Source organism: Lampris incognitus, chromosome 2 (genome assembly GCF_029633865.1).
Source record: "Lampris incognitus isolate fLamInc1 chromosome 2, fLamInc1.hap2, whole genome shotgun sequence".
NCBI lineage: Eukaryota > Metazoa > Chordata > Actinopteri > Lampriformes > Lampridae > Lampris > Lampris incognitus.
The window spans coordinates 125,112,397-125,128,097 of record NC_079212.1 but is presented as its reverse complement, the minus strand read 5'-3'; the positions used below and the strand labels follow the sequence as shown (position 1 = coordinate 125,128,097).

Sequence of the window (15,701 nt, the reverse complement as noted above, 5' to 3'; positions counted from 1 at the left end):
CAAATACATTCCTCCATAAGCAGGAAGAGAAACGTGTCGACGATGTTGCGATGCTTCTACTGAACAGATAATCGACCAATTCTACAATCGATATTACAGTACAGTAGTGTTCCCATATACATAGTTTGATGCAATTTGTTAGATTAGCTTTGGTCTGTGGGTGCCATTTTTAGAAAGGTAGGAACTGTTTACATCCTTGATAGGGAGGAATGCTGGTTTGCACAGGGAGTCAAAGAGGCCATCTATGTGAAGAGGGAACGACCATCCCTGAACTGGGGGGGGGGGGGCTAAGAGTACATCTGTCACCATCTTACAGTGCTGTGACTGCAACCATTCCCCAATCCTCTGTGAATAGTACATATGGCCATTGTAATGCTAGTTAATCCATTATCTGAACCAATTATCCTGCTCTCAGGGGCATGGGGATGCTGGAGCCTATTCCAGCAGTCATTGGGCGGCAGGTGGAGAAACACCCTGGACAGGCTACCAGGTCACGGTAATTTGCATACGAAACTGATTGTTGTTTCGGTCGTTATGCCACTGTATTATTTATAAGAGTGGTGATACCTGCAGTCAGTTGAGACTGAAGAGGTCACTTAGATGAGTGATGAAACGTATCTCTCAATAAACGCTGTGTCCAGATGAACTGATTCAACTTTGTGTTTACAGGTGAACTGACAGCAGAATAGCAGCAATGGCTGCTACACCTTGTTTGCAGTTCTTGTTGCCAGAGACAGATCAGAGTAGTCATGGATTTCATCTTTAATAGCCAACCACAGTGATTTTGTTTTAGCATCATTACTGCATATATCACATTTGACAATGCACAACAAGGACCACAATCAGAATCTCCATTTTAACTCATGTGATCTTTAATAGTTACTGTTTTCAAGGTTACGGCGTTCATTAAGCGTTCCTGAGCAGAGGAGAGGTGGGAAATGTAGACGAAGCAGTTTCTCAACACCCCGTTGATGAGAGGAGGTCCTGCCAAACTTTGTGCTCCTGGAGTTGCCTGGAGGACCTTTAGAAGTCAGGGCCCTCCTTCTTCAAACTCTTGTAGTCAGTGTTGACGGCCACAAACTGTGGGAGGCAGCAGGAATACATTTAAATCTGTTTTGCTTAAATTAAATTCATCAGTGCAGGGTGGACACAATGGTACACATGCACACAAGCTCTACACACACACACTTGTTCACTCACTTCCCATGATCCTTTGTTGGTAATGTATTCTGTAGATTTTCTGTCAGTTTGCATACATCATGGGCAATATATGTGCGTCTGTGTTTGTATACAACACGTCCATCCAATCGTGAAAGAAAACACATTTTAATGTCAATACTAATTATTCCCCCCCGATTGGTCTGCCCTCAAAATCCTCGTCTTCCCTCTCCTCCTCCTTTCCTCTCCTCCTCTTCGTCGTCCGCTGTCTTCATCATTCATTAGGATCACTGCTTGGACTACACTGGAATCTTGATGCGAGACCTTTGCCGATTTCGAGAATTAAACATGCTATGCCTTGACCTTTTGTCTGCTGTGACTTTCGTTCTGCCGGCACAAAAGCCCATCCAAAAATGTTCTGTTCTCTGAAAAAAAAATAAAAAAAATAACTCGCATCATCTGGATCTCCTTTTTTGGGACTTGTCAGTCAGTTGTTTTTCTACCCTGCCGTAGGTCAGCGTTGATAATATTTTCATTAGCTTGTCTGGGGAACTGCTCCTGTTTGAGAGGTTTGGTAAATCACTACCCACCACTAAAAGCCTCTGGTTTTATCTGCCCTTAATTTGCTTTATGATAGACGTTTTGGGTTTCCTTTGGTTTTTGAGCAAGAAACCATGATAATTAGATTATTTGATTTATTTCTCCAGCATTGATATGCTCAAATTTTTTTGTTTTTGTTTTTTTGCTTTCTTGATTTGCGGGGGGGGGGGGGTACTGAAATTGAAAGGATGCCATATTTGTTTTAATTGGTCTTGCAATGGGTGTAACTGATGTGTTTGGTCAGGTGGCAGCATAGTGTGTGTGTGTGTGTGTGTGTGCGTGTGCGTGCGCGCATGCGTGCGTGCGTGTGTGTGTGTGGGGGGAACAGTCACCTTGTACTGGTAGGTCGGGTCGAGCTTGTTCCAAGGCTCTGGCTTGTTCTTTTTGTCCCACCAGCTGGCATAACGGAGAGAGGGTCAGGGTGATCAGGAGTGAGAGAAGGCAGTCAGTAAAAGAAGGAGAGCGAGAGAAAAAGAAACCAAAGGAGGAATAAATAGAGGAAAAGGAAATGGAGGGAGGAAGGGGAAAATGGTGCCATGGAGCAGAAGCGCATGCAGTACAAGGAGATGTAGAAAAACAGGGATATCAACAAAACAGAGGAAAACAGAGATAAGAGATAAATACACAATGGTTGAATGACAAAACAGGCTACGGGGGGACCGCATGAGAGACTGAGCGAGAAAGAGAGAGAGACACACAGACAGCCAGAGAGAGAGAAAGAGAGATGGAGAAAGAGATAGCGAGAGGAAGACAGACAGAGAGAGGGCGAGAGAGGGAGGGGGGGGTGCATTATGGGAGGAGGTGAACTCAGCCTAGTGTCTTGGCAGCCCTCCTAACGTCTCATTATTTAAAGTCTGGAGCTCACAGAGTGCTGCTGTGAATATCCATCCATTTGTTACACCATCTCATAGCCAACCACCATTACCAAAACCCTACAGCTCCACAACACCAAGTGCACACAAAGGAAGAGAGGAAGGAGACGCTGACGGTAGAAAGGACAAAACCCTAGACAACATGTTTGCATGAGGCATTTGCTGGCTGCACCAACCCACCACCAGACAGCCATGAAGTCAGACGTCACAGATGGCCTACAGAACAACAATGGGTTTTGTGTTGTTTGTGTTCCATGTTGTGTTCATCCAATGCACACAATACACAGTGGTGAATGTAATAGGGATCCTGTGCTTTATCCTCTCCATTTTGGCAGGTTCCTGTGTTGAACGTAGCATGACATTTTTTTTTCTTTTCCCCCCTTTTTCTCCCCAGTTGTAGCGGGCCAATTACCCCACTCTTTCGAGCCGTCCCGGTCGCTGCTCCACCCCCTCTGCTGATCTGGGGAGGGCTGCAGACTACCACATGCCTCCTCCGATACATGTGGAGTCGCTAGCCCCTTCTTTTCACCTGACAGTGAGGAGTTTCGCCAGGGGGACATAGCGCATGGGAGGATCACGCTATTCCCCCCAGTTCCCCCCCCCGAACAGGTGCCCCGACCGACCAGAGGAGGCGCTAGTGCAGTGACCAGGACACATCCCACATCTGGCTTCCCACCCACAGACAGCCAATTTTGTTTGTAGGGACACCCGACAAAGACGGAGGTAACAAGGGGATTCGAACCAGCGATCCCTGTGTTGGTAGGCAATGGAATAGACCACTATGCCACCCGGATGCCCCATGGAAACATGTTTATCATAGCCCTGACACACACACACACACACACACACACACACACACACACACACACACACACACACACACACACACACACACACACACACACACACACACACACACACCTTTCTTTGGTGATAATTTGTAAAACCTAACTATTAGAAACATATGAGATTCCTACTGACCAATCTCCTAAACACCCAAATAGACCAATGATTAAATGTTTAAAGAGGTACTAAACACTTAAAATTGTGTTTGTTTTAGTTGTTAACTGGATGATATGACTGCACGGTGAAGAAACACATCAGTGCTGATATTAATATTGACATTTCTTACCAAATGTATAAAAATCGGCATTTATGGGTTTGAAAATAGCTCAACATGGCATCTACTGTGTTAAATCAACCCTGAACCTGTCCAGGGCTGATTTAACACAGAGGGGTTAAGTGCAGGGGAAATGATCTGTAGGAGGTTGGATGGCATGGGGTCCAGCAGACAGGTAGTGGGACGAGAGTCCAGCAGAAGCTTGGAGACCTCTTCCTTGGTCAGGGGGGAGAATGGGGTGAGTGAGGCCCTGTTAGCTGGCAGCGGCAGATAGACACGGAGAACTGGTTACTGATGGCAGAAACCTTTATAAGTAAAGTACAAGGTGAACATGTCTGGAGTGAGCACCAAAAATAATAACTCTGTGTTAGACTACTGCCTTTATCGAGCTTTTCTCACAAATGCCAGTCCTTAAGGTTGACATCTCGTAGTTTCTATTTTAAGTTAAATCAACTGGTACTTAAAACTTTTTTGGAGCTCAAAACAGAACCTGTGCACTGGCTGCCACCCCCGCCACCCCACCCCGCTAATGCTGAGGTAGAGTCAACCAGTTGGGACTTATCTATGTAATGAAATAAAACAGGAAAAAAATAATGTTAACGCCCTCTAATCAGAGGGGGTCAACCCACCTCCCCCAGCTCCCGCCCTTGAGTGCGAGTCTGTGAAACTGCGCTCATTTTCAAATATATGTTGATGGGGACTCATCATTCACAGGAGTTTACTCGCTTCTGATGGCTGTAGAAGCACCAACTGGGTTGGTCGGGCTGGGCTCGTGCCACGGCTGGGCTAGCAGTCGCCCTGGTTGGAACATCTTTGCGGGGTGGCTTGTGACGCTATGCTGGAAGGTGGACTGGTAGAGGGGACTGGGTATGGTGGTGTGCGGCGGCGAGCTGGTAACTCACGCTGGGCCCTTCTCTTGGCTCTCCCCTGCTACTCCTGACCATGCTCCTAACTCACACATCCACGCCCCCCCACTCCTCAGCCCCTCCTCGTCCCCTCTCAGCCCTTTGCCCACTCTTTAGCATTTTTCAAAATTATGCAATGGGTGGAGTTGGACTCAGACTTGGGGGGGAAATTACACTTTAATCCCGTCCACCATTTGCTTTGATTGGTTTAACTGTCGAATTTGTACTTTACTTTGATTTGGCCAAGATTAAACGTTGATTTCATTTGTTTGGTTTGGCTTGGGTTTGGATGGGGTTAAACAGGAGTTGGGTTAGGGTTAGGAATTGGGATTAAATGTTCAACGTTGAACCCCACCCCATTCTGCAGGCTGCAGCCAGGTACTCCTTGAGGAAGAGACCCCGGCACTTTTGGCAGAAGAGCCGTGGACTGCGATTATACTGAGCAGCATGTATGGAATGAATTACAATATAATATATTTGGATATATCCCCCCCCCCCCTTTTCTCCCCAATTGTACTTGGCCAATTACCCACTCTTCTGAGCTGTCCTGGTCGCTGCTCCACCCCCTCTGCTGAGCCAGGGAGGGCTGCAGACTACCGTAAGCCTCCTCCAATACACATGTGGAGTCGCCAGCAGCTTCTTTTCACCTGACAGTGAGGAGTTTTGCCAGGGGGACGTAGCGTGTGGGAGGATCACGCTATTCCCCCCAGTTCCCCCTCCCCCCGAACAGGCGCCCCAACTGGCCAGAGGAGGCGCTAGTACAGTGACCAGAACATATACCCACATCCGGCTTCCCACCCGCAGACACGGCCAATTGTGTCTGTTGAGACACCTGATTTGGATATTTTTCTCACATTTTCTCTGATGGTCTGAATAAGTCGCTAACTTTGTTGCTAGTGAGTTTTTAGAAATAAAGTCGCTAAGAGGTTCCGAAAAGTTGCTATATCTAACGAGAACGTCGCCAAGCTGGCAACACTGTTAATGTTAGGTTGTGGTTACTTAGCATCTCTGAAAAAACAATCACTTCTTTTGACTGCTCGAGCGTCAGTCAAAAATGATCGATGAGTCATTTTCAGAGACTTTCAGAGACCAATAAAGGCAATTTACATAGGATGACCAGCCTTGAGATACTTACACCCTGGGGGTACTCTCCATTAACTAAAATATATTTTCTGTACATGCTCTTTTTCATTACAACGGTGTGAAGGGTCAACACAGGTGCACCCATTCGTGGAAGTGTCGGCTTTTTTCATGCTTGCTTTCTTACTCTTTTCATCTATAGCCTTAGGAGGAAATAACTGGAATATTACACAGTTTGCTCTGCAAAGGTTTAAGACATCTGTAATGAGTATGATTAAGGAGGGGCTTACTTGACATGAGGTCCTCTTGCCAGACGAATCAGGTAGAAGGAGGCTCCTGAGATGCCTAGTGTCATGAAGAAAAACTGGGGGACTAACTGAAGATACGCACAGAGATGGGGGTTTGATGGGAGTCAGGTTAGACATGGACAGATGGGAGGAGAGAGGAGAGGAGAGGAGAGGAGAGGAGAGGAGAGGAGAGGAGAGGAGAGGAGAGGAGAGGAGAGGAGAGGAGAGGAGAAGAGAAATAATGCATTAGCCCCAGAAACTTATGAGGATAAACAAGCATATTCTATCAAGTGGTCAGCGGTGATATGAACCATGCCCATGTACCTGTGTGGAACACACACACACATACACACACACACACACACACACACACACACACAGACACACACACGCACACACGCACACACTAACACACACACACACACACACACACACACACACACACACACACACACACACACACACACGCACACACACATAAATGAGTGGTTGTTATTCCTGAACCTCTCCCTGCCCTCCTCCATATGCATGAGGCCCTGGCCGTGTGTGAGGCGGCTCGCTGTCAGCCCAGGTTGAGCGGGCAAGGACGCAGAAGAAGAGAGAAAGACCTGCCGCTTCTATGTGCGTGTGTGTGCATGTGTGTGTGTGTCACCCATTTACTGCCTGTCAGGCTGAGCGACAGGATTACAGACACGCACTCTCACTTGCAGTCCAAATATCACACACAGTCTAACCCACACTCACAATCCAAAACACACACACACACACAAACTGATAAGGGAATTAATACATACATATATTCACTTGTTTGCACACACACGACTATGCACACAAATACATATTTGCATACTTATATGCAAAAAAATTGCACACAAACACATACTGACTCACATTTACACACACATGCAAAAAAAGGTTCTCTCACACACACACACACACACACACACACACACACACATACACACACACACACCATCGTCATTGGCGGTCACTTGGGGTTGAGTATGACTGTCCTCCTAGATCATTTTGGGTCTTCAGGTGGGCATAGAGGCTGATCCTGGAGCCGCATATTTTGGGGCAATGTGGGCAAGTGTGAAGAAGCGGCTGAGGATGTGGTTTGGGCCTTTCTGGTAACTTGCTCCTTTCTGAGTCTGCGCTTATTTTGAGCAGCACCGTGGAGGTCATAGTTGTAGCGCCCTGCACCCTCACGGACAGCCAGTCTCCAGGCCTCCCTGTTTTTTGCTGCTTGTTCCCAGGTGTTAAGGTCAGTGCCAAACCTCTTGATGTGGGCCTTGATGTTATCTTAAAATCACTTCTTTTGTCCTGGGGCACAGCATCCTGTCATGAACTGAGAGTGAAGGACTTGTTTCGGAAGGCAAGAGTCAGACATGTGAAGAACATGGCCAGTCCATCTCAGTTGATGTTCAGTGATGGTGGTAGTTATAGTAGGCATGTTGGCCTCCTTGGCGATGCTGAAGTTGGTGCGCTTATCCTCCCAGCTGATCTTAAGGATCTTCCTGAGGCATTGCTGTTGGTATGCCTTGAGTGCCTTCGGGTGCCTGCTATATGTGGTCCAGGTTTCTGACCCATACAGTCGGGTGGGCAGCACTCCCACTTTGTACACCAGAATTTTTATTCTGGCCTGAAGGTCACAGTTTTCAAAAAGCCTTTTCCTCAGTCTTGAGAAGGCCCAGCTGGCACAACTGAGATGATGGTGTATTTCAATGTCAGTGTTGGCTTTGGAGGAGAGAAGGCTGCCAAGATATGGGAACTGTTCTACGTTTTCAAGTCTGGTGTTGTCTTCGGAGATGGATGGGGGCAGAGCAGGCATGTATATCTGTTGGGTGGGGGTTGGTAGAGGATATGGGTCTTTTGGCCAGGCCAAACTGCTTGTATGCCTTTGCAAAGGCATCCATTATGCTCTGTAGTTCCTGTTCTATGAGGGACACTAAGATGTTATCATCAGCGTACTGCAGCTCTATGATGGATGTGGTGGTGGTTTTACCTTAAGCCCTGAATCTGTTAATATTCAGAAGATTCCCATCAGTCATGTACATGATTTTAACTCCCGGAGGCAGATTGGGACCCGTGAGGTGGAGGATGGGGGCAATGAAGACAGAGAGCAGGGTTAGGGCAATGACACAGCCTTGTTTAACCCCTGTGTGGACCTTGAAGGACTCTGTCTCATCTCCATAACTGCTGAGTACAAGCTGACATATTGTCATGCAGTAGTCGTAGTACTCTGATATATTTGTCAGAGCACCCTATTTTTGACAGAAATAGCCAGAGTGCCTGGCGGTTTAGGGCATCTAAAGCTTTGGTTAAGTCTATGAAGGCCATGTACAATGGTTGATTCTGTTCCTGGGCTTTTTCTTGGAGTTGACAAGCAATAAAAATCATGTCCATGGTGCCTCTGTTAGGACGAAAACCGCTCTGGGATTTTGACAGAATTTCCTCTGATATTGGGAGGAGTCTGTTGGCCAAGACCCTAGCCAGGGCTTTCCCTGTGGTCGACGGCAAGGAAATGCCATAGTAGTTTCCGCACTCAGCTTTGTCCCCTTTCATAAAGATAATGAGATTGAGTGTGTCCCTAAGTTGCACAGAGATTTCTTCTTTTTCACATATTTTAAGTAGAAGGGCATGGCTATGTCTAAGGAGTGTAGGTCCACCTGTCCTCAGTACTTCTGCCGGTATTCCATCAGGACCAGCAGCCTTGTTGATTTTCATCTTCCTGATGACATCCTGGACTTCTCTTAGACTAGGTGGTGCTGCCATGTCCTCCTCTTTGGGATGTTGAGGGAGGTGTTGGAGAGCATCCATCTCAGGGCTAGAGTCCCAGTTTAAAAGTTCCTGTTAATGCTCTTTCCACCTCTTTGTTTGACTCATTGTCTGTTAGTAGTGTGTGCCCATCGTTGGAGCAAAGGGGGGTTAGACGGTGGTGGCTGGGATTGTATATTGCTTTAGAAGCATCAAAGAAGCGTCTGATATCCCCAATATCTGCAAGGTGATGGATCCGAAAGGTCTTCTTCGTCCAGCACTGCTTCTTTAATTCCCTGACCCGGCTTTGGATGGCTGACTTTGCTCTTGCATGGGCAGCTCATTTATTTTGGCAGTTGATGTCATTCTGCCAGATGGCAAAGGCTTGCCTCTTGCTGTTGATTAACCATGGGATTTCCAGGTCATTCTCATCAAACCAATCTTGGTGGTTCTTCATCTTACATCCAAGAGTGGTTTTACAGATGCCAGTGATTGCAGTCCTGAGCATATCCCAGTGGCTTTCAATATCATCTGGATACTGCTTAGACATTGATGTACTAAGCATGGCCTGGAACTATCGATGAGAGGAGGTATCAGTAAGTCTTTCAAGGTTGAGTTTTGGGCAGCTCTGCTTTTTCTGTACCCATCTTTTCCAGTGAAGTTGGCTGGACAGGGTGGAGCAGATAAGGCGGTGGTCAGTCCAGCAGTCATCTACACTGATCATCACTCTGGTGTTTAGTACCTCGCGTCAGTGTCTTTGACGGATGATAATGTTGTCAATGAGATGCTAAATGTTAGAACGAGGGTGCCCCCAGGTTGTTTTAAATTTGTTCTTCTGGCGGAAGAGTGTGTTGGTGATGATAAGGCTGTTTTCTGAGCATGTTGTTAACAGCAGGATAACATTGGAGTTTGTGTTTCCAAATCCTTCCTGGCCAATTATACCTCTCCACAAGTTGTAATTTCATCCCATTCTGGCATTGAAATCTCCAAGCAGTATTAGTTTATCCTCCTTGGGGACTTTGGTGAGGACATTGTTCAGGTCAGCACAGAAGGTCTCCTTTACTTCATCTTGTGAGTCAAGTGTTGGAGCGTATGCATTGATGACAGTGATGCTTTAAGGGCCAGTCGTATTGTCATCAGACTTTCATTGATGCCCAGAGGAGGCTCAGCAAGGTGGCAAATGAGATTGTTTTTGATGGCAAAGCCCACACCGTGGAGCCTTGGCTCATCAGTCCTTATCCGATGAGAGGGTCTAAGAACAGGATGTTGTGTTGCTGTAAAGCCAACTGAGACAAATTTGTACTTGTAATTTGTACTTCACTGTCCTGCCCCCGTCACCCCTTTCTGATCACCACAGGGCTTTGACCCTTGATATTTATGGGTTGATGCTTGTGGGAGGACGCCTGCGTGTGAGAGCTTTTTATGTGGAGGGGCTGATGCACCTGTAGCCACCACACAGTCATTGGCAGGGAGTGGCCAGAGTCCAATGGCATAGGTAACTAAGACGACAGGGGACCACCCTCTGCTGCAGCCTTCATCTGCCTTCACTGGCATTGTGACCTGAAGACATCTTCCGCTAGTTCTGCCATTTAGGTCTTTGTGGGATCGCACCTCATCTGGAACCTCCCCCTTGACCTATCCACCTTGGGAGACCCTAGCAGGAGCCAGGCTCCGGATGGCGTAGCTCTTGGAACTATTAGTATGCATAAGCTTCTCCACCACAAGCTTGCAAAGTATCATACACACACCAAGGTTTTGAGCTGTGGTGCTGACAGAAATTAACAAGACGAAGTAAAAACCTAGTATATAGCTGGACCGTGTATGGTCAACATTTGACATTTTGGCCCATTTGTTACAGAGATGGTCAGTGGTAGTGTCTATAATGTGAATGTTCATCTGCAGTTTTCTGTAGTGGTCCCAGTAATTAGCTCTTAGTGTTTCAGTAGTATCCATGAGCAGCAATATATTTCGTTTGTTAGCATGCGATAAATGTGGAATGAGCTTTAGCCTGCAACCGCGGCATCAATTAAGTAATAGTCCCCAATAGAGAAACTCCCACTTCCCTGTTTGCCAGCGACGGCGTTGTTCGGCCAACCAATCGTGTAACTTCAGTGACGTTGTTAGTCATGTGATCCAGGGGCCCAATCATGTAACTTGTTCACTCAGTCACTCTAAGGGGCGTCTTCATAGTGCAGCCACTTGGTGCAGAGTCAAACCGCAGTGCAGGTATATGTCATCAAAACCCAGCTAAATAAAAGCATTGGATTTAGCTAAGTTCATAAACTATATGCCTATTCACAAATCTGGTAGACCCAGCTGACTGCTTACATTCGCCATGCATTACTTTTCCTGCTGAGATTGTGATATGTTTTTAATATTATAGAGTTCGGGGAACTTTTCCTTCCATCACTCTCTACCTCCACTGCTTGCATGTGTTGCTTCTGGCTACGTCACATAAAGCTGTTATCTCATTGGTTGCGCTTTCAAAGTGCAGGGGCAACCGAGGTCAAAGTTGAAATAATTTTAACTTTGAGCCCAGCGCACAGTTGCAATTTCGAACGGTGTGCCACGCCAAGGGTAGCGCTTCCGCCTCGTTGGGCACCACCACTCTCCCCATAGGAAAATAATGGCACAGCCAGCGCAGAGTTGTTTTACCGCTAATCATGTGTAAGCACATGTGAATCATGATCACTGACAGACATTTTAGGGTTGCGGTTGTAGGGCTGGCCCTGCTGGCCGGTCCAGACAAAAATTAAAAACACATTGCTGGGACAGGAGATGATGTGAAATATCCTTTTAATCACCCAAAGTTAAGGTCAGATAATCTTCTCACTGCATAATATCTAAAATAGACAGCTCCACTGTGCACATGTGCTTGTGGGAATGTGTAGGTCTGTCCTCATGAGTTTTTATGTGTGTCTGTTGTTGACCATTTTGGGTGGGTATGGGTGTGGATGTAGATATGGATGTGTGGGTTTGCACATATCTGTCCTGGTGTGCAAGTGTATGTGATGTGTCTGTGCGTGAGCAGATCTATCTCTGCATGTGTGCAAGTGCGTATGTGTTTGTGCGTGTGCTTATCTGTTTTTATCTCTCTTCTCGTGTGTGCGTGCAAGAGTGTGTGTGTGTGTGTGTGTGTGTGTGTGTGTGTGTGTGTGTGTGTGTGTGTGTGTGAATTTGCATACATGTATTTGTGTGTCACACAACTGCCTAACAGCTGTTCCCAGCCCACACAAATCTTGTCAATCTGTAGCGCTGCAGATGACAGTTTGATGAGGTTGAACTGAAGAATATCTCTAGTCAACTGTGTATACACATCTGTCCAAGGAATGACTGCTGAATGATTGCTTTGCCATCTCCCCTTGCAGTTGATATCGAAAATGTCTAGCCATTGGAAAATTGATATTCACTCCAGTTTGTTGTTGAGACACTTGTACGCACACACACACACACACACACACACACACACACACACACACACACACACACGGCCACATGCAAAGACACACCCATACACTGATCACTAACGCTTATATAACACACCCTGTATACACACACACAAGTGCAAAAGCTCGTAAGGCTGCACATCAAGCTTGACTTCTGTACCTACAAATAATACACAAAAACACACACATGCATACAGTATGCATATGCAGACATAAAGACACTTTGCATCAGGTCAACTTTTGGATATGTGTCCGTCAAGCTTTGGATTGATGGACGCGGGTGGAAATGCCAAATAATAAAAAGATTCAAAGTATTGCTAAAAAGAGGTTATTACTTGTGGAAAAGTCGGCATGTTAATGAAGAGATTTTGTTATAGAAAGCGTAAATGGAATGTTAATTTATTACTACAGTCTGTTCATCTTTCACTTTTTATCTTTTGAATACTTTGATCAATATTGACTTCACGTTTTTGGCAACATGGATAGTGACATGGACACACACACACACAGGCACCAGTGCACACCCTCACACGTTCAGACACACAAAATGCCGGTCAGAAATGACAAGCAGAGAGGGAGCTGTCCTCTCCTCAGTGCGTATATGCCATGTCACCACGCGCTTGTGATTGTTTCACTTTTTAGCGTTAGAGCCCGACCAATATGGAGAGCACGCTATGCTCTGTGGGGTTCAGTGTTGTTGCTGGCCTTATTACTTTTCTGGCACATAGCCAAGTTAGCCCATCAATCCAGGAATTTGGGTCGCCAACCAGCTCCGTCTGTGGCATCACTGAAAAGCAAGCACAGCTTTTGCATGTAGTCCTTTGTGCAATGTTTTATTTTTGGGTAGTTTCTTATTTTCTTTCTTTCTTTCTCTGTATTTCGAGGCCTGTTGTGTTGCATTTAAAGGGTTATCTAATAGCAGACTATACTGTACACTATTAATAGTTGATGACATTTTTAAATGATGACATTGGTAGTTTCTCTAAGATAACTAACATTACATACAGTGCAGTTTTAATTTAAAATTCATTGCTTATCATGAAGTCAAAATAATCCCAAAGTAAACAAGAGGCAGTTGTATTACTTTGCTGGTAGTTACAAGCGATCCACTAATTGCAAGTGGATCGAGGCATGATCACAAAATGTTTGAATGATCAAATGTTGCTTCTCACGAGAGTTGGGACAAATGTAAGGGTGGTATAAAGTGTGTTATGAATCTTTCTATAGTTCCATTCATTTTATGATCTATCAAGCAGCAGGATGTAAAAAGCCATTGTGAAATGTGAGTCATTTTAATTTCTGATTCTACATTTAATAGGTTTTCTCTAATTCTAGTCAGTTGATGACATAAATAAATTTTATACACATTTAAAGCATTAAGTATGATTCCGTATGTATATTGTGTATACATGCTGATTTAAAGAAGATTTATATTTTTTGTTGGTTTGTAAGTAATTTTTTTCCCCCATCAGTATATAAATTTGAAGACTTGTGACTCATATCATTACCTTTCACAGAGAATTAATGGAATGGATGGTTTACAGTCAATTAGCCATCCCTTGTGTGTAAATCACAAAGCAATTGACACATCAATTACAGAGCTCCGTAAATAGACAAATAAAAATCAACCTACCCCTGGATGTTTCCTGGCATGTTGAAACATGGTCCTAATCATCTTTGATATTTATGTTATCAGTACTGCAGAAGAACAATAATATCAATACAAAATGCCCCCTTTGCCCACACAAAAACAAACAGAAATAGAAAGTGCTGATGAAAAGGTCTGTGTGGCTCTCCCTGTGCAGATTTATGAAGAGCTGTTTGTTTGCCAAAATGCATCTGCCACTGCAGGGGGACCTGTTGCCAAATCCATCCCCACCCCCGCTCACCCTCTGGATGAGAGAGGGTCAAAGGCGGCGCAGAGAGCGAGAGAGAGAGAGAGAGAGAGAGAGAGAGAGAGAGAGAGAGAGAGAGAGAGAGAGAGAGAGAGAGAGAGAGAGAGAGAGAGAGAGAGAGAGAGAGAGAGAGAGAGAGAGAGAGAGAGAGAGAGAGAGAGAGAGAGAGAGAGAGAGAGAGAGAGAGAGAGAGAGAGAGAGAGAGAGAGAGAGAGAGAGAGAGAGTACTAATCCTTTTCATCACATCTGCTGGGGACTGTGTGGTATTTGAGGACCTTGTGTGTTTCCACCAAGGCACTGGTGTACCCAGTGTGCCAAGGTCTATCTTACACAACAGTGTGACATAATATGCTGATAATCATAGTGTTACACAGAAAACAGTGACAGTACTTGCCACAACAAATGCAACAGCAGCCCCTGTAGAAGTAGCAAAGAATGGTTCGTACAATGCCTCTTGTCTTTGGGGAGAGCCACAATGCAACAGCAGTGCAGCAATACAACAGTGGTGCTTCTCCGGTAGGTCCATGTCTAGTTTTTTGCAGTTATTTTAACAAATACGCTCACAACCACAGATGTTGGTTAGTGGGATGAATTGTGTTATATCACACTTCACCACAAGACGGAAATCTGGATTGCACTTATACTAGCTGCCATGGCCCTGTTTGGCCCTGTCTTTGGTGTTTCTGTGTTACTCCTATGATCTAAAAGGCCCCTTGGAAAGAGAAACCACTGTTATTGCTCATTTAAGAAATCTATGGGCAGGTGCATAAAATCCAGAGGATCTATGGGCCTTTTCTTTCTTTATTTCTTTCTGCTTTGCTTTGCTGTGGGGTGATGATTTTGCAGTTTGATTTCATTTCGTCCAACACTGCACACACTAACATTTCATACATATATCACCTTGCCCTCGTAATTCATTATACATGCCCCCATCTCCTTTTCATCGTTATGTTCGGTATTTAGTTTATGTTTCAAAATAAACATTTGGTTTACTGTTGACCGTATTTTGGTTCCTTTTTGTCATGGGTCCAAGTCAATCATGACACTAACAGAATCATCATACCGTACTATGATAATAATCAAATGTGGCGTGCTACTAAGGGGTCTCCACTGATTTAAAACGCGCGTTCTTAAAATTTAAATGGTAAATGGACTGCATTTTATATAGCGCTTTTCTAGTCTACCGACCACTCAAAGCGCTTTACAGTGTATGCCTGACATTCACCCATTCACACACACATTCATACACTGATGGCGGAGGCTGCCATGCAAGGCACCAACCTGCTAATCAGGAACAGTTAAGGATTCAGTGTCTTGCTCAAGGACACTTTGACAAGCTTGCCGCAGGAGCCAGGGATTGATCCAGCGACCTTCCGATTACTTGATGACCTGCTCTACTTCCTGAGCCATGCCGCCCCATAACCCCTCATTCATTCATTCTTTCTCTATACCCACTTAATCCAGTTCCAGGTTTTGAGGACTTGCAGTCAATTGCAGCAGATACTGGGTGGAGAGCAGACAGGTAGACACCCTCGACTGGACACCAGTCCATCACGAGGCCCCCACACACAGAACTAACAC

The 15,701-nt window shown here is 45.4% G+C and overlaps 1 protein-coding gene across 1 annotated transcript; it reads right to left on the bottom strand.

Moving 5' to 3' along the window:
• Positions 1–895: 895 nt before the first annotated feature.
• Positions 896–13,980, bottom strand: LOC130108270 (cytochrome c oxidase subunit NDUFA4). The gene is made up of 4 exons (XM_056275160.1): positions 13,859–13,980; positions 6,026–6,111; positions 2,091–2,154; positions 896–1,080 (listed from the first exon to the last, which is right to left on the bottom strand). Exons 1-4 carry the CDS (start codon positions 13,898–13,900, stop codon positions 1,024–1,026), a joined length of 249 nt encoding a protein of 82 aa, XP_056131135.1. The 5' UTR covers positions 13,901–13,980; the 3' UTR covers positions 896–1,023.
• Between the last annotated feature and the right edge of the window lie 1,721 nt (positions 13,981–15,701).

What these genes read in the sequence shown, in the direction of transcription:
- LOC130108270 (XM_056275160.1), bottom strand. Translation starts at nt 13,900, where the DNA reads ATGATTAGGACCATGTTTCAACATGCCAGGAAACATCCAGGG. An exon ending in ATGCCAGGAAACATCCAGGG is followed by an intron (nt 6,112 to 13,858) that starts GTAGGTTGATTT and finishes GCGTATCTTCAG; the next exon opens with TTAGTCCCCCAGTTTTTCTT. An exon ending in ACCCGACCTACCAGTACAAG is followed by an intron (nt 1,081 to 2,090) that starts GTGACTGTTCCC and finishes TGCCTCCCACAG; the next exon opens with TTTGTGGCCGTCAACACTGA.